The sequence below is a fragment of the Coptis chinensis genome, chromosome 4 (genome assembly GCF_015680905.1).
Source record: "Coptis chinensis isolate HL-2020 chromosome 4, ASM1568090v1, whole genome shotgun sequence".
NCBI lineage: Eukaryota > Viridiplantae > Streptophyta > Magnoliopsida > Ranunculales > Ranunculaceae > Coptis > Coptis chinensis.
Window position 1 is genome coordinate 106,819,505 of NC_141459.1, and position 18,555 is coordinate 106,838,059.

Below are 18,555 nucleotides of genomic sequence, written 5' to 3' on the forward strand. Positions count from 1 at the left end.
TAGGAGAAAAATCCAACGGATCAATCTCTGCTTAGCATCCTTCTTCGCGAGAAGGTACCTAAGCGCGGCATGGTCTGTATAGACGATGGTCGTGGAACCAACTAAGTAGGGACGAAACTTATCTAAGGTATAAACAACGGCTAGAAATTCCTTTTCAGTAGTAGTATAATTATGTTGAGCATCATTTAAGGTTTTACTAGCATAAAAAATTATGGTAGACTTATTATCTAACTTATGTCCTAGCACAGCACCAACGACATAATCACTAGTATCACACATAAGTTCAAAATGTTTTGACCAGTCTAGTGGTTGTATGATAGGTGCAGAGGTTAAAGCAGCTTTCAAAGTTTTGAAAGCCTGTTTGCAGTCATGATTAAAATAAAAAATGACATCTTTTAAAAGCAATTGTGTTAAAGGCTTAGCTATTTTTGAAAAATCTTTTATGAAATGTCTGTAGAAATCTGCATGGCCTAGAAAGGCCCTAATCTCATGGATAGTCCATGGTATAGGCAGAGACACTATTTTATCTATTTTAGCTTTATCCACTTCTATTCCATTTTAAGAAACAATATGACCTAAAACTATACTTTTAGTGACCATAAAATGACATTTTTCTTCGTTTAAGACTAAGTTCTTTTCCTAACACCATTTCAAAACTTTAGAAAGATTTGAAAGACAATCTTCAAAGGAATGGCCATGAATAGAAAAATCATCCATAAACACTTCCATAAATTTTTCCACCATGTCACTAAAAATATGTAGCATAAAACGCTGGAAAGTACCAGGTGCATTAATTACAAAGGCCAAAGGGAATTCTTTTATATGCATACGTACCAAAGGGACATGTGAATGTAGTCTTCTCTTGGTCATCAGGGTCAATAATAATCTAGAAATAGCCAGAATAGCCATCTAAAAAACAATAGCAAGCATGGCCGGCTAGACGTTCAAGCATTTGGTCGACAAAGGGTAAAGGAAAGTATCCATACGTGTCATAGTGTTAAGCTCCCTATAATCAATACAAATCCATCACGTTATAGGAATTCGGGTGGAAACTAACTCTCCATCGACATTACGAATGACTGTAACACCTGATTTCTTAGGGACTACATGAACTGGGCTCACCCATTCACTATCTGAGATGGGGTATATAATGCCAACATCGAGTAATCTCAAAACTTCCGCTCTAACTACCTCTTTCATGGCAGGGTTCAAATGATGTTGTGGCTCACGGGAGGTTTTCGCATTATCCTCCAAATGTATGTGATGTTTGCATACGCTAGGGTCAATGCCCTTAATGTCGTCTAAAGACCAACCAATTGCATAATGAAGTTCACGAATAACCTTAATCAAATTTGCCTCTTCAGTAGCAGATAACTGAGATGATATAATAATCGGATGAGTGCCATCAGGATCAAGATGAATGTATTTTAACTCAGCAGGAAAAGGTTTAAGCTCAAGGGTGGGAGAAGTGGGAATGAGGGATTCAGGAGGGTCTTCCTCCTCTACAATGTAGATTTGTTCAGGAATGAGTTCTTCAAACTCAGGAGCTAGATCATGGATAAGAGTAGATTCTAAGAGGGCATGTACTTCTTGGATGTATGAACCCCTAGTACTACCAAAGGAAAGAAATTGGTGCATCTGATTTTCTGGAAAGACTTTGTTAAAATAATCTTGAGTGAGGCTCTCTATCATGCTAATTTTTCCATCTATAATTGTGTCTAGTGTCTGTTGCATCATCTTAAAAACATTTATCTTAACAGCAAGGTTTCCAAAGGAAATGGACATCAAACCATCGCGGTAATTAATGAGGGCATTGGCAGTTGCTAAGAAATGATGCCCTAAGATGATAAGAACAGAATCTTGGGCGACTTCTATGTCTAGAATGACAAAATCGGCTGGATAATAAAAGTCTTGTACTTTAACAATAATATTTTCAACTACGCCCTTAGGATACTTAATCGAACGATCGGCTAACTACAAAGCCATTTTAGTTGGTTTTAGATCGTGTATACCTAGTTGTTTATAAAGGTAAAATGGGAGTAAGTTAACACTTGCCCCTAGATCTAGAAAAGCAGTTGTGGTGAAAGTATCGCCTAAGGTGCATTGTACAGTGGGACGACCAGGGTCCTTGTACTTAACGATTCCATTGTGCTCAGATAAAGAAGGAAACTGTTATGTTAAGGAGGCTTCTTTAGGTATGTTTGTTTTCCTCTTTGTGGTGTACAAATCTTTAAGAAACTTAGCGTGTGTTGGAAGACGTTTTATGGCTTGAGGAAGGTTTATAGTTAAATTTTTAAAAACTTTCCTATTCTTGTCAAAATTATCGTCCTTCTTTAGCATAGCTAGTCTCTGGGGAAACGGGGGCTTTTCCCTATATCTAGCGTAAGGGTTAGTAGGAGTATCACCTTCTTCTTTAACTTTTGTTAGTTTTCCCATAGGTTGAGGTTTAATTGGTACTTCTACCGTGGTAGGATCTTTAGTTTCAACTATGGTATCTAGTAAGTTTTCTTTATCTTGTTGTGGGGAATCCTCAGGCATTATAACTTTGTTGTCAACCACTTTCCCTGAACGGAGAGTAGTTACGGCCTTTAGTTCTCCTTGTATTATATTTTCATTACTAGAGCTACCATTTAATTCAAAAGCTGTGTTTGTTGATTTTGGATTAGGTATGGATTGACCTGGAAACACGCCTTTTTGTTGGGTATTCTCTTGGGATAATTGTTGGATAGCTAGTAATATATGTTGTTGAGTTTGCATGTATGCATCGAATCTATTAGTTTGGAAAGGTTGAGTTGTCATGGGTTGTGTAACAAGTACTATCTCACGTTGATTATTAACAGGTGAATTTTGATAGTTGTTATTAACCGGGACTAAATTTCTATTATTATTATTATTATTAATACCCTGCCCTTGTCCTTGCCTTGGTTGATATTGATTGTAGTTATTGTTGGACCTAACGTTTGATTATTAAAACCTGGAGGTGCTCCTTGATAGTGATTACTACGCCAACTAAAATTAGGATTTTGTTTCCAAGGTGCGTTAGGTATATAATTAAAAGCACAGACATCTTCTGGCTATGATTGTGTAATGGTTTGTTCATAAGCAAGAGGACAATAATGATCGGAATGCTCAAGACTATAACAGAAATTATAGCAAAGAGAGTTTATATTCATGACGGGAGTTGGTTTCTCTTCTTGTTTTGTAACAGAAAGGGCATCTACCTTATGAGTGAGGGATTCAATTAAAGTTTTAGTTTAGGATCTTGTTTAATCTCAAACATACTGACTGCCTTAGCTGTAGAAGAAGGAATGGAGCGGGAGTAATCGTTACCTCCCTAGTTGTTACTTTTCTTGGATTTATTATCTAGAAAGTTATAAGCATCTGTGGCTCTTTTACCTAGGAAATTACCTCCATTCATGATATCTAAAGTCTCTTTATGATGTTAAGATAGGCCTTTGAAGAAGGCACAAACTAGTGTGTCTTTACCCAGATTATGATGTGGACATTCTACTAGAAGATCAGTGAAACGATTCCAAGCCTCATAAAAGGATCTTGAGGCTTTTGGCGAAAGAAATGAATATGTGATAGCATTTCATCAGTCTTCTGTGGCAGGTAAAATTGTTCCATAAATAATTCTACTAGTTTTTCCCATGTATCGACAGAGTTCAACTTTTGTGTTGTTAGCCAAGCAACCGCTTTGTCAACTAGGGTGAACGGAAACACCCCGAGCTTTATTTGTTCAGGTCTTACGTTAGGATATGAAATGTAGTAAGAACGTGTTGTATCCTACGTAAGTATTGATAAAGTTTCTCATGGTCTAACCCATGGAAAACAGGTAGCAGATTAAATATATTGGGGGGAATTCTAAAATCCCCATAGTATCTGCAAGAATTATGCAGGACTCAGGTCTATCGTTTAAAGCCTTATAGAAATCAGAGAGGGGTCTCTCTGCTATTTCTTCATCCATTGCTACAAATGCAGTGTTGGTGGGTGTACGTAGGTGGTGGGTGTGTGGTGATTGGTAAATTTCTAGATAGGCAATTATTTTTGCGTCTACGATAAATTAATATGGCAGGTTTATGCGTACCATATCTTAATCTCATGCAAGTTTTAAGTCTAATAGGCAAATCCTAACGAGCATGCAAAAATAGCCTAATTATTACTAGAAATAGAATCCTCTGACAATAATTCGAGGATGTAAAGAGGTGTTACCAGAGCATCCTTGCTACGATATAAATAAGCGTCTTCAACAAAATTGAAGCACATCTACGTTACTTGAACAATTATATGAGTACTGGTCCTAGTACACGATGTGGATTGTGAAGTCCTGTAAAAAGATTAACCTTATTAGTTTTTAAAATTTTAAGAATTAGGAAAATGCTTTTTATTATGGGCTTCATGTTGGGCCTTGATGTCAGGCCTGTGAAACGGGCTTTGGTAGTGGGTGGGCTTTCTAATTAATATTTAATTAATTAATTTTTTTGTATTTTTTATTAAACCAACGGCCAAGTCACTTAGGAATTTAAGGGAGATTGTCCGTGGGTGCACGTCCTTAATTAGATAACCCCAAATTCTTTCAGTTTTCTAGACACCGTTTATAATGAAGAAAAATAATTTTATTTTTTTAAAATTTTGTAATTTTTAGCGTACGAGTACTGTACTGTACTCGTGAGATAATATTGGAAATAATATTAAAAAATTAAGTTACTGTATTTAACCTAGGGTGCGTGCTCGCTTAGAAACAAGGTAATTTGGGCTCAATGCGCGCCTAAGCATAGAGAGAATGAATCGCGGTCGATTCGAAGAAGAAGGCAAATTGGGGCTCGTGCGCTTGTGAGTTAAAACTAGGGTTTCAAATTTTTAGGGTCAGGTCACGGGAGGGCAGGGAGTTGGCTGAACAACTCTTCTGCTCTCAAACAGTAGCAGAAAAAATTGAAGAAATTACGAATAGTGTTTTAGTGTGTGTTTTGTGAATAGTAAAAACAGTGTTTTGTAATCTAAACACGCGTAATGTAAACGAACTAGATAACAAGCGGCGCCATTGATAAGATAACATTTAATTAACTTCTTGGGAACAGTATATTAGAGATGCTTGAACAGTGAATAAAGCTTATCAAAACAGTAGATATAATACTCTCAATATCATAGAAATAAATAGGAGAGTAGTCGCGTTCGCCCACTCTAGTCGTACACTACTTGAATGCGAGTTTTGATTAGAAGTATGTTTCACTAATGAGAGTCAAAACAGTAGATATGAGGTGAAAAACAGTGATTTCAAATGACAATACAAGGTATTAGAAGGGGTTTAATCTGCCATGCGATTCGATTGACTATTAGTTAGTATCGAATTGCTTGTATTAATCCCTAGTGAACACCAAGTCCTCTCAGATCAAGACTTCACTAGCATGAGAGTTTAGCTCGACCACAAATCTCTTTGGTAGTGGCTCTAAACTCTAGCTCTCCGTTATGAGCTCTATCTCTAGTTACTCATAACGAAGAACTTGAAGTTCTTATTTGCAAAATAATAATACTAATGTTTAATCATCCTCACATGGCTTCATAAACCTCCTCTAATAGAGATTTAGCCTTGTATCATTGGAATCATTATACTAAAACAATAAAAGAAAGACATAATTGAAAAGACAATAATTAATTAAAGAACTAAGCTTTTATTGATGGGAATTAATGGTGGCTACAACCTAACATATTTTAACCCTAAAGAAAGTAAAATTAATTAAGAACTAAACTAATTATAAACTAAGGGAAAAAAAAATATATGAAGTGTTTAGCCTTAACCCTCTTTATATAGGAGAGGGTTAGGGTTACATTTTCGTACATGGGCCAAAAAGGGGGAGTTTGGGCCTCTAAAGTGAGCGCAAAGTCTATTAGGTTAAGTCTAAAGAGGCCACAGTTGTTGGAAATTACTTCTGTGCCTTTTTCGTCCACTTTTATAGCTCTTATTGGAGCAAGTCTGGTTCCATTGGAAAGAGAATTCCGAGCCGGTTGTTTTGACATAAAGTAGGCCCAATTCCGAGGCCTGAGTCCAAAGATATGGCCTGTTGAAGTTCTATTGACTTTTCTGTCATTTTTCTACCCGGATTGACTTTGACTTCCCAGCTTTGACTAGGCTTAAAAAAGATTTTTCTCCATGATTCTTGGGCTTTAAATATAAAACTTCCTTGGCAATCATTTTGACTCGTTTTCCATGCAAAAGTGGTGCCTTTAGTCACCTAATCAATTTCAAGTCTTAAAATGCACAAAAACACGTAAACAGTACTAACTCTTATTTATTATAAACATAATTGGCCTAAATGTAATACTATTAAGGGGTTAAGTTTAAACTACACTTTTGAGTGCTTATCAATCAACATGAGCTATGAACACTCATTGTTCATATGAACAATCAATGTTCATACTGTTTATACCTATTTGGGGTATGAACAATCAATGTTCATACTTCAACATTAGTTATGAACAATCATTGTTCATACCTACTTGGCCAATCAATGTTCATGTTCATACCTCGACATAATGTACGATTAGTAAAAACACTTATTGGAGTATGAACACTTATAGAATATCTTCAACTAGAACACCCTGTATTCGTAAAATTTCATCTGACCAAGCGATTGCTCTTCAAAAAACATAAGAAATAACCATTAGTCAAAAAAGTTATTTACTCAAAACATATATGAACAATAAATGGTCATACCCAAAACAAATATGAACATTGATTGTTCATACCCAAAAAAAAATATGAACCCAAAACAGATGTGAACAATGATTGTTCATACCCAAAACATATATGAACAATAAATGTTTATACCCAAAACAGATATGAACAATACGTGTTCATACTTAAAGTAGGTATGAACAATACGTGTTCAATAATAAAAATGAACAATCATTATTCATACTTATTGGACTATGAAGAGTCATTGTTCACACTGAACAATCATTGTCATACATCAACAACATGAGGAATGATAAATGAGAACACCTATTGGACTATGAACAATGATTGTTCATACCTCAACAACTATGAACTTTTTTTGGACTATATGAACTTCTTTTGGAACTGAATTACACACTTGATACTTAATTCCCTGTTTGATTAACGTTAGAAATTTAGATGATCTTGGTGGATTTGAACCACCATCTCTTTTGGATATCTCCAAAATGCTTGGCCATTGGAGCTAAAGATCCACCTTATAGATGTATTGATTGTTAGATTTACACGTCCGACTTCAAGATTTACACGGTCTACATACCTTCCAGACCCTATAATCAAAATCTTTAAAAGAGAAAAGAAAGATGATTGGTTGTTAACAAGTAACCTAAAGCGATCAATAACTTAAAGATGACGAATTGGTAATCGAAATGAGTACCTGTTGAAGAGATTCGATTTGTAGTTTGATGAGGTGCGTCATGAATCAAAGAGTCTGGTCGGTTGGAGAAGAAAGGGGTTTTGGGTTTTCTCACTCGTAATTTTGTTTATTAACATGAACGGGTAAAAGTGGTATTTAAGAAATATAAAATGAACCGGGCCAACTTATTTTGTCCTTGAGGGTTATTAAAATCAAGAAAGTGGATTCGTGAGCTATTTCAATGATGAAAATAGTTTTGTGAGTCATTATAAAAAAACTTTGTCCTCTAGAGTTGTTTTCAATCGAAACTGGGCCTTGGGACCAATTTCTTGTTTTCATTATAGTAGTTTGGAAATAGTTATGATAACCATTATATATATCCGGTTTGATACACTTCATGGAATTTGTTTAAGAGAACGAATTTGTGGACAGACTTGTCCACAAACATCAACTTTTCATTGATCCAATTAACTTTTGGACAGAAAAACACAAATTTTGGGCAGCTAAATAGTTTTTTCGGGCAGCAAAACCACCAATCAGCACTTGATGTTTTGTGGACAGCAAACAATTGTCTGTCTACAAATTTGTTATGTTTGTTTAATACTAGTATTTGCACATGCCTTACGACACTGTTTAAAATAGGCCCAAAAGAACCCCAACCCACCAAACTTTAAAGCCCACCAAATGTGATAAAACTCAACCCACTCAATGTGACAAGGCCCAACCCATCAAACAATAAAAGGCTGGCATACTTTGTTGACCAAATTATCAAGGATTGAGTACTCTTGTGCCCAAATAACAAATTGCACAAAAATTTGAGCCACCGGATAGGGCCCTACAGGCCCACACCGATTTGTTTTATTAGATAGATTGATTATCTCAATATAAGTAACTAGCAATTTGGGCATGCTCTATGAGCGTGAAATTGAGAGTTGTTCAATTAACCAAGCCATGAAAGCAAGCCCAACAAAAGCCTAGTCTATGTAAAGTAAGTCCAATTAACCAAGCCATGAAAGCAAGCCCAACTAAATTGCAATCGAAGCGCAATACCAAAAAGCCCATTGAATTCAAAGACTATTAATACTGAGTAGTTGAGAATGCTCCCAGTGACCCACGTCAGCCCCACTTTTTTCTCTCAGACACATCAGATTTTACCTAAAAAAATGAATTCTACGCCCATATTTACGCCCTTTTTTTGCGATTTCAATTGTTCGTAGCCCATGGATAAGTAGATAAAGACCTTTCTTAAATCTTATCTCAATTCTTAAATTTTATCTCCATTCTTAAGCCGTTCTTAAATCTTATCTCCTTCTTTTTCATTTTAGTACCATGTTTCAAATCAAAGGCTTAACGTGAATCTTCAAGCAATCTTACACGAATTGTGAAGGCACGAAAAAGGATGGGTAAACATATTATTCATGATAATCTCTCTCTTATTCTCAACAGATAAGAAACAAATTAAGGCGTCACATAGTACTCCAAAAAAATCTGCAAAAGTCAATGGCGAGCTTGCTAAAGGAACAGCTAAAAATTCCTCTTATCGAAAGTAAGTCCATCCAAAACCATTATCAGAATCATTCGAAGGGAGTGAAGAGAAGTCTCTTCATCTATTTGTTCGAAACATAGATGTAAATGACGAGTTTCATGTGCTCATGAACGAACAGGTAAAGGACATAGATCTCATGGATGAGGGCCCAAATAGTTCTCAAAGCGTTGGAAGTGAGGATGAAAGAGTTGATGTTGAGGAGAATGGTTTGGATGAAGAGCAGAGCCTAAATTTTGAAGAGATGGAATCCAGAATCAAGAAACTTGAAGATGAGCTGAGAGAAATTGCTGCTCTTGAGGTTTCCCTTTATTCTGTGGTTCCAGAGCATGGGAGCTCGGCACATAAGGTTCACACCCCTGCTCGGCGTCTTTCTAGCGAGCCTCCATTGCTAGAAACACCTCCTCGACGTGTTTGGTAAAATTCTCAATTATAAAATAGGTTAATGGTAGCTTTTGTTTTATGAAACTACCTAATAACCAACAATCAGATACTCTAAATCATTATAGAAACATAAAAAAGTTCGGGTCGTGGTACACAGATGATGTAGTGTAAACCCAGACGGGTCAAATGCTGGAATGGTTTTTCAATAATTTTTATGATGTGAGTGGAAGGTGTTTTTTTCTGTTTTTTGTTTACAAATTGATCTTTTGCAGAACGGTCTTCTATCCTTATTTCATTTTCACTTTCCATCTTATTTTCAGCTGGATCACTGGGGTTTTTGAAATATATTGTTTAATTTTATCTTCTGCTAATTTTATTTATACACTAAACTGATTGAAAAGCATTATTGCTTTGGTTTTCAGGTTGTACTCAAAGCGAATGTTTTTTATTTGTGAAAGACGACAAGTTTTGATAGGAAGTGAGTGAATCGGAAGCCTGGAACATAATAAGTGGCACTCCAAAGAGACTGCATGAAGAGGTAAGTCATTCTTCGGCTTCAAAACATGTGATTGAAAATGCGAACCTGTCTCATAGTAATAATCATTCTGGAAAATTGAAACAGTTGGCTTCGAACGAATACCATCCATTGCCATTTGAATCAAGGCAAGATGGGAGGTCAGCCAAAGTGCCTAGAACTGAATCCCGTGATGTCAATAGGAGGTCACCCATGCATCCAGTTTATCGATCCCAAAGTAGATAACAGAGATTTCAAGGGTGAAACTAGGGACATGTATGCCGAGTCAAGGGTTGAGCCTCAAAGTGGTAAAGGTGTTCAGTTTCCTTTTGCAGTTACTGACAGAGTAGTTATCAAGGTATGTTGTTCAGATTTAAGTATGTATGCTTGCTTTGTCTTATAAAAGTTGACTGTAGAGTAACCGAAAAGAATTGGAAGCAGGGAAACAAGAGGACACCTCTACGCTTTGTGGGACGGGAAGTTGTTGTAACAACACAATGTTTGAATGGATGGTTAGTTATTTTTTGCTTACATGTGTTTTAATTTCTACGGGCTTATATTTGTGTGCAACTGTGCACTCACAAATTCTTAATCACCCATATCTTTGTGTGAAAGTAATGGAGGCAATTATCAGGATGTTACTTGCCGTCACCTACTCACCTTGCTGGGTACTTTCCCTGCTGTTATAAATCTCTTAGAGCAGAAAGTTTAGCATCACCTGTATACATAACAATATTCAATCACAAGACTCCTATAGCTACCATCGTTGGTTTAACATTTGGGCAGATTGGCAACAACAAACCCAGTAAGCCTTAGTTTCAGTAGTTAGCTTTAGTTCAGTTTGGGAAATACACGTGAAAGACAACTCCACGTACAGTGCATAGTTTCATTCCTATCTCAAAAGGCGGAGAAACGCATTCAAGAATGCCATTCCTTCATTCATATAAAAAATGATTTCGTGCTCAAGTATAGACGTCCTCCATTCTCCTATCTCATCAGTTTCCCATCCAGTGAGTTAATCGTTATTTCAATTTATGTGCATTTACCACACCTATATTGTAAAAGCGGAATTGTACCCTTTTGCACCTGCTCTTGCAGAGGCTCTGAGAGAAAGAGTACTTTCCCTCGAGGATTCTGACTTTCTTTATAATTCTGGAAAGTTTTATATTTTTGTTATTATTCTTTACTGTGTGCTTCTATGTGTTATATTGTTTGATTTAGTGGATGTCATGAATTGTTGTTACTTTTTTAGGCCAGCATTGGTGGGTTGGTATGACGACTTGAATTTTGATTAGTGATATATGGTCATTGTTTTGTTTATGAGTGTCCGAATTAGCATTATGATCTAAGTACTTGCCCTTAAACCTTGGATTCAGGGAATTGAATAGCATGCCAAAGAATTTAGTTCTGCCATATGCGACAATGAAAGCTGCACATGAAACCGATGAAATATATTTACTATATTGAAGAAGTGCAAGTCTGAACAAAATAAGCAATCTTAGCCATCAACGATCCTGAAATGTTTGTCAGATCAAATAACCATGAAGCCAAGAATTTATAACTCATACCATCACATATTTTTAGCAGATAGCTTTAGGTAGTCAAAGTTCTGTCTCTTCTTATTTCTTTCCATTTTTTTTTCTCTAATGATTATTTTCTTTGTCAGAATGTGTGACCGTGCACTTTAGCCGCAGGCAGTCTAAATAGACACTATACTATGGGAATCTACAGCATGATGAAAGAAAATATGCAAGAAACCATGTTGCTCTATCAAGGGCTGCTTCTTACCTGTTCCACTATACCATATATCTTAATTCTGTGGAGCATAGTATTGAGGTGCTAACTCGGATAACCACAGATCTATTATTGTTATGTTGCGGATGTAATCATCATTTGTTCGAACCAGTTCATTGAATATTATGCATTCTGCCTTTGTCCGGAATAACACCGAAGAAGGATGAATCCGCACTATCTGACCACCAGCACATACTCTCGCACAGCAAATATGAGGTTGACATATTAGAAATAATTAATAAGAGCGCGTACAAAGAGCTCAGAGAAGCATTTCGCTTCATCAAGTAACAAGCAACATATATATGGGATAAATCATAAGTCACAGGTGTTGGTTAATATTACTCAGTTGTCAAATTACATAAGGTCATGTGAAGTTCAGACCTGTAAGAACCATCTGGCTGTTTAGAAGCTGCATTGAGGAAAAAGGAAGCAGTAAGGCATCTTCGGAATTGAACAATTTCATCTCCACATGAAGTAATACGCAAACCCATCTGTTCAACGTGCCCTCTTATTTGACTACAAGAATGAAAATTATGTGCATAAGGATGAAGAACGACAGATGAAACCATAAATATCAACAGAACTAACTTATATGAAAAATGGGTAGTAAGGTCCGTCAAATGCAAATTACAATATATACACCAAAGATGATTGGACATAAAAAAAACCAAACTGGTCCTTAACTCTAAATTTCAGACACGCCCACATATAAATGAGAAGCACATTGCATTCAGAGGCTAAAAAACCAAACGGCCTCCGACTCTAATTTTCTGACACGCCTATAGATAAATGAGACGGTATTCATAACAACATACCCTTCCAAGTGACTAGAGAATAATATCACAACTACAATTATATTCAGATGGCAAATATTTGTGTGGTGCAAATGTGACTTATCTTAGCCCAACCCGGTCTCGAAAATAACTGCCTCAAAGACAAGCTCTTAAAGTTGTATCTACTTCGAAAGACTATAGAATTCAGCTATCATGTATAACAGTTTCCTGAAGTAGTCCTAAGTACAAGGAATTGATGAAGCAAATGTCAATCTCCAAAGCAGGTAACCTGAATGATCAGATTGACTTGGAAATCTAAAGAAATTACATTTTTGTTGTGATAACTATTATTTGTCTCAATACTTCAATATTGCAAATGGTGCAATATAGTGTACAAACAAACATTCATTGTCACCTATATCATGATATTTATTTAGATTTGAAATTGACATCGATTTCTCTTTCGCTACTGTTGATGCATCAGCCAGAAATAATGTATGCATTACACGTACTATATCATGGTTTGAGAGCTTGCAATCTCTTAAAAAAAATAGAAAAACATAAACTCTTCAAACAAAGTATGCAATGAATCATTAGCTATCAATATATATATATTATTTATTTAAGTGGACTTTAGGCTTTTGAGTCATTAGCTATCTATGTAGCAAGTCCGGCCATAGGCCGGGCCAAATGGCTAGTTCTAGTAGAAGCCCAGTCGTTAGACCACCCTAATTAGATTTGAATATTACATTTACATATTTATCCTTATGAAATACTAGGGTATGCGTGCCTTTTCCGCCCGAGACCTCGGCGTGCTGCTGCGATTAACTTTAGCGTCTTGAAGCAAAGCCATCCCATAAACCCAATAATATCAATTGGGGCAGCTAATTGTGCAATATCATGTCAAATTTGGGGGCCCAATAGTTTATGGGCTACTAACCCAACAATTTATAAGTCCAGTCGCAATTGTTGACTTTTGGCTGATTTTTTGATAAATTTCATAGTATTGATTACACTTAACAAAATTTCACAAACCCTCTAAACACTTAGATCTGCCAAGTCATATTTTGGTGAAAATGATTATCTACTATTGGATGGGGTCTTTTGAGCCCCACACTTCTCTATTTTGTTAGATAGATAACAAATTACACATAATATCAAGTTAGAGCCTTGTAAATAGAAAATAGTAATCGGGTGGGGATATTTCACCAAAAGAAAAAATCCCGTCGACCCAAACGCTACTGGAGGAGTTTTCTTTGCATAGGAAAGATTAAAACTTTTTTAGTTTTTTAAAATTGTAAAATTACTTTTAGGTGCTTTTCTTTTTCTACGTGAGAGTTTCAAGTTTCAACCCTTCCTTGTTTTTTTTTGGGTATCCTGTTATATGGACATCATTGGCTCATTCATACATGTATGGATATCCTTAAGAGTTAAGACTTAAGACTTAAGACTTAAGAGCACCAAACTGGTACACGTATCGCTCCTCCTCTGACTCAAAACAGAGACTTCAAACGCATCTCCGTTCATATGAAGTTAGGATTGAATTAGGCAGAGTTGCATGCTCTTCAATGATTTCAATAAACCATCTGAATGTCGTGTGTATGTGTGACTATTCTCAAATAAAACAGAGACTTTTGAAAGCAGCTACGTTCCTGTTTCATTAGATAAGACTGCCAAGTTGACAGTGGCATATCGGCAATAGCCTCATCCCTCTATATATCTGAGCTATCAGCTAAGCTGAATCTCATCATTAAATTCTAGACATAATTAAAATATCATGCTCCGAGAGATTGGTGTTATAGCAGTTCTATGGCTGGTTATGGCCAATCCACTGGCGACAACTGCCCAACCTGCAGTGCTTGACACCGCAGGACAAGCACTTCAACCTGGTATTCAGTACTACATCTTACCAAGCACCACTAGTGGAGGTGGTGGTTTAACCCTCGTCGACCGCAATGGCTCCTGTCCATTGTACGTTGGGCAAGCGGCTCAAGCTGATGCAACTGGGCTTCCAGTCCTCTTCAACCCCTTTGTCTCTGACGAGACAATTATACGTGAATCAAGCGACTTCGCTATATCATTTTAAGCCTCTTCAACTTGTAAGCAACCCACGGACTGGGCACTTGATAATGAATCTGATCCAAACATGACTGGAAGGATGCTTATAACAACAAGAGCAGAAAATGCACCTAGCGACTTCTTTAGGATCCTAAGGGATGGAAATGCTTATAAGCTTAACTACTGCCCTACTGATGTGTGCCCAATTTGTAGGTTCAGGTGTGGCGATATTGGTGTTTCTACTGAAAATCGGATAAGATTACTGGCTTTGTATGTTCAAGCTCTACCAGTTGTGTTTAGGAGAGTTTGAATATTATGGAAACCAGAGTAATTTGATCAGTAAATTGGAATAAATTGGATGTACGTGAGATACATTGTAACATTTATTACTTTCTGATCTGTATATACCTTGTATGATCACATGTTTATAATGAATAAAAAGATGTTCGACCACTTTGTTATTCATCATCCATGAACACAATGTATATTTGGGTACGGCCGCCCCAGCAATTTATTGGATCTCTCTGTGTTTTTAATTATTTATTTGGAGATGGATATATGAACTTCAATTAAAGTGACTCCCAAGTTACTCACTACTAAATACGATGAATTAGAAGCTGATTTTTTGGTGGAGAGACGTTCATCTCCACATAATAGAGATCATCCTCACAAAAATCAGTTCATTTGAAGATGTACAACCTCGTCAAAATGTTTAGAATGTTATAAAATTATCCACGCCTTCATTTTTTCATTTCATAACAACTTTTGACAAAGTTAAACATATTCAATTGAGCTGATTTTTTGTAGGGGTGTTCTCCATCATGCAATGGATATCTCCACAAAAACATAGGCCTCAATTCATCAAGTAAGTTCACTTTTAAGAGTGGAGTAACTTTAAAATCACTATAAGGTGAATTCATATAACCAGTCCCTAATTAGATATGTCTTCCTTTGTATTTAGCAACAATTCATTGTTTTGTTTTTTCCAAATAAGACCCAGGACAATATTGGATATTGGAAATCACATATACTGATTCACTAGAAAAGCATATATTGCATTTACTGAAAATCGTTTTCTTCAATTCATCGTTCACTGCCTTATTTTAAGACATAGAACCCTATGAAAGCATGTTTGTACAGCAGTAACAGCACATCGAAAATCATCAAGTCTTAAAAATTCAAATATTTGATTTTACTGCTTTCTTCCCAATTAAACGTAAAATTAAGAGTATAATCATAGTTTTATCCAATTTTTGCTTAGCATACGCATGCTGGGAACAAGGTCTTCAAGGCTAGTTTGTGGAACAAATTCAAAGCGACTTAAGTACTTAATTAACCACCAATCCCGCATTGTTTTGATCTGGCCATACGCCAGGTGCATGTCACATGTGGTGGATCACTACCGGCACAAGTTCCAAGCCGTACAATTACACAAAGATGAGCAACTCCTGGATTTGATTCCTCAAGTGCTCACTACCGATGACAACTTGATGCTGACAAGGATTCCTGACTTCTTAGAGATAGAAAGGGCAGTTTTCCTCATGAAATCAGATAGTGCTCCTGGGCCGATGGCTTCCAGGGCCATTTCTATCATCATTGCTGGAGCATTATTAGGTACGATGTATGTTTTGTTGTACAATCGTTCTTTAAAGATGTTACTATTCCAGGGGGACTCAATGCAAACTTTATCACTCTTATCCCTAAGAGCAAGGATGCCAAGCAATTAAAGCACTATCGACCAATTTGCATGAGTAATTTTCTTATGAAAATCATTTCAAAGGTGTTGCAGCTTAGACTCAATGAACACATGCACAAACTGGTCTCTAAGGAACAATACGGTTTCATTAAAGACAAATGTGTGCACTCTAGCATCGGTCTTGCATCTGAGCTCATGAATGAACTAAATAGAAAAAGTTTTGGCGGCAGTGCAGCAATCAAAGTGGATATTTCACAGGCTTTCGATACTATGAGTTGGGAATTTGTTTGTCAAGCCATGTCAAGGATGGGGTTTTCACTCACTTGGATCGCATGGATAAAAAAAAAATCATGGAATCAGCTTCGCATGTCTATTCTTCTTAATGGGGACCCGTTGGGTACTTTTCGGTTGGAAGGGATTGAAACAAGGGGACCCATTGTCACCGCTCCTATTTGCTCTTGCAGAGGATTGTCCGAGTAGAGGAATCAATGATTTGATGCTTTCGGGAACAAGATAAAACCAATGCTCTTTGTCAAGGATATACCGGCTCCAAGTCACTTGCTTTTCGCGGATGACATTATTATCTTCACCAATGGAAATCTCGGTATCTTCAAGCAATTTCAAAGTTACTTTCTAGATATGAGAAAGCCTCGGGCCAAACTATGAGCGAGACAAGTGTAAACTTTTTTGGGGAGTTTTACACATGATAGGAGGGCAAGAGCAAGTTCAAAAGTTAGCATAGCGGGAGGGCACTCTCGAAAAAATATTTAGGCATCCCACTCATCCAAGGCAGAGTCACAAGAGATGCAAATTTAGTCAATGAATAAATTAAACTCAAGTTGTCTAGTTGGAAAGGACGCATGCTTTCACTTCAAGGCAGATGCACACTGATCAAATCTGTGATTAGTAGCATGCCTATATACAATATGTCAATTTACAAGTGGCCTCAGAGTGCGATTAAAGATGCCGAAAAAGCGATGAGAAATTTCTTATGGAGTGGTGACCCATCCATAAAAAAGGGAGTAACGGTTGCGTAGGACAAGGTATGCAAACCTTACAGAGAAGGAGGGCTCGGTATTAGAAAACTTGGAGAAGTTAATCGAGCAATGCTCATGAAGTTAGCCTGGAGGTTTCTAGAAGGGACTGATGATTTTGCAATCTTTATGCAAAACAAATATCTTACAAGAGATGGTGATGTGATAGGCTATTATAGGCCAACCTCTATATGGCAGGGAATCAAAGAAGCAATGCGAGAAATCAGACCAAGAACTCAATAGGCTATTGGTAGTGGCAATCTTGTGGATATCTGGAGAGACAATTGGCTGGGTTCTGCATCACTCAAAGATGCACTGAATCTCACCAACCATGAACTCAAAGATTGTAACTCCAAAGTAAGTACACTTATTGTAAATGGATCTGTCCAAATACCAAGTAACTTTCAGGCCTTGATAACCACTGCTGGACTCACAACTGATGGCATTCTAAAATGGAACGATGGTGATAGAGACACACTTATTTGGTGCCTCGACCTCAAAGGGAAATTCAGTGTTGCCTCGGCATTTCAAGAAATCCAGGGGAAAAGAAATGTGAATAGTTGGCACAAGCATATGTGGAACTCACACACTCATCCTAGAACCGCATGACTATAGCATGGAGAATTTGTCAAATGGGCATATCAATTGATGAAGCGAATAAAAGAAAGAGGCGTCAAGCTAGTTTCTTCTTGCCGACTTTGTGGAAATAATGAAGAAACAAATTCTCACCTTATATGGGAATGCTCCTTCTCATTCTGAGATATGGAGCCGCTCGGACAAAAGTTTAAGATGAGAGGAAATTTCAACAAGTTAAATGATGCTATCAAACTCTCTCGATTCGAAGTCCACTAATCAAACAAGCTGGAACCTCGGCGATGGTGGGCACTATGACCATCATTTGGAAACATAGGAACATGGTTGTGTTTGAAGACAAGAAGCCGGACATCTTAAAATGCCTTACACAAGTCGGAAGACAAATTCATTGTTCTTCTCACTTATCCAAGGCTGTCATGTACTTTCGAAAGACACTCAAATTCTCAGCGATTGGGGCATTCAAGGGAAACTAAGAACCTGCTCCCGAATAGAGAGTGTTAACTGGGTTGCACCAAATGCTCCAACCATCAAAGTCAACACCGATGGGGCATCTAGGGGTAATCCAGACTTGCCGGGATTGGATCTACTTTCGAGAGATCATAACGGAGATTTTCTCTTAACTTACTGCAGGCGTGGGAGTGACTACGAGTTCTTGGGCCGAGTGTTTGGCAATCATTGAAGCCCTTGAACCGGCAGCCACTAAGGGATGGTCCGACATTTGGGTTGAAACAGACTCTGAAGCAACAGTCCAGGCTTTTGGATCGTCACAGCTGCCATGGGCCTTGATTCACAGATGGA

The 18,555-nt window shown here is 37.2% G+C and overlaps 2 protein-coding genes and 1 long non-coding RNA gene across 6 annotated transcripts; 2 read left to right on the plus strand and 1 right to left on the minus strand.

Moving 5' to 3' along the window:
* Window positions 1–8,577: 8,577 nt before the first annotated feature.
* LOC147506733 (uncharacterized) lies at window positions 8,578–11,753 on the plus strand. Of its 4 annotated transcripts, none has more exons than XR_015193900.1 (6): window positions 8,578–9,327; window positions 9,717–9,832; window positions 9,917–10,166; window positions 10,238–10,320; window positions 11,185–11,405; window positions 11,475–11,753. XR_015193900.1 is itself a non-coding variant. In XM_086558793.1 (6 exons), the coding sequence occupies exons 3-6, from the start codon at window positions 9,825–9,827 to the stop codon at window positions 11,273–11,275; spliced, it is 432 nt and encodes a 143-aa protein (XP_086414919.1). In that variant the 5' UTR covers window positions 8,579–8,913; window positions 9,032–9,327; window positions 9,717–9,824; the 3' UTR covers window positions 11,276–11,753. The 4 variants fall into 4 exon arrangements, 3 of the variants coding, with proteins under 3 accessions (XP_086414919.1, XP_086414918.1, XP_086414920.1); XM_086558793.1 differs by having other exon boundaries at window positions 8,579–8,913; window positions 9,032–9,327; window positions 11,185–11,753; XM_086558792.1 differs by having other exon boundaries at window positions 8,579–9,327; window positions 11,185–11,753.
* Window positions 10,978–12,257, minus strand: LOC147506734 (uncharacterized). The gene is made up of 2 exons (XR_015193901.1): window positions 11,984–12,257; window positions 10,978–11,799 (listed from the first exon to the last, which is right to left on the minus strand). It is a non-coding gene; the product is annotated as an uncharacterized LOC147506734 (long non-coding RNA).
* Window positions 12,258–14,152: 1,895 nt separating this feature from the next.
* On the plus strand, window positions 14,153–14,461 carry LOC147506735 (kunitz type trypsin inhibitor 104-like). Its single transcript, XM_086605832.1, has one exon. It carries the CDS (start codon window positions 14,153–14,155, stop codon window positions 14,459–14,461), a length of 309 nt encoding a protein of 102 aa, XP_086461958.1.
* The last annotated feature ends 4,094 nt before the right edge of the window (window positions 14,462–18,555 follow it).

Bases quoted from the DNA above. Each gene is read 5' to 3' on its own strand.
- LOC147506735 (XM_086605832.1), top strand. From the start codon at position 14,153: ATGCTCCGAGAGATTGGTGTTATAGCAGTTCTATGGCTGGTTATGGCC.
- LOC147506733 (XM_086558792.1), top strand. The intron at 10,167-10,237 runs GTATGTTGTTCA...GTAACCGAAAAG, and splicing joins CTGACAGAGTAGTTATCAAG to AATTGGAAGCAGGGAAACAA. The intron at 10,321-11,184 runs GTTAGTTATTTT...CCTTGGATTCAG, and splicing joins ACACAATGTTTGAATGGATG to GGAATTGAATAGCATGCCAA.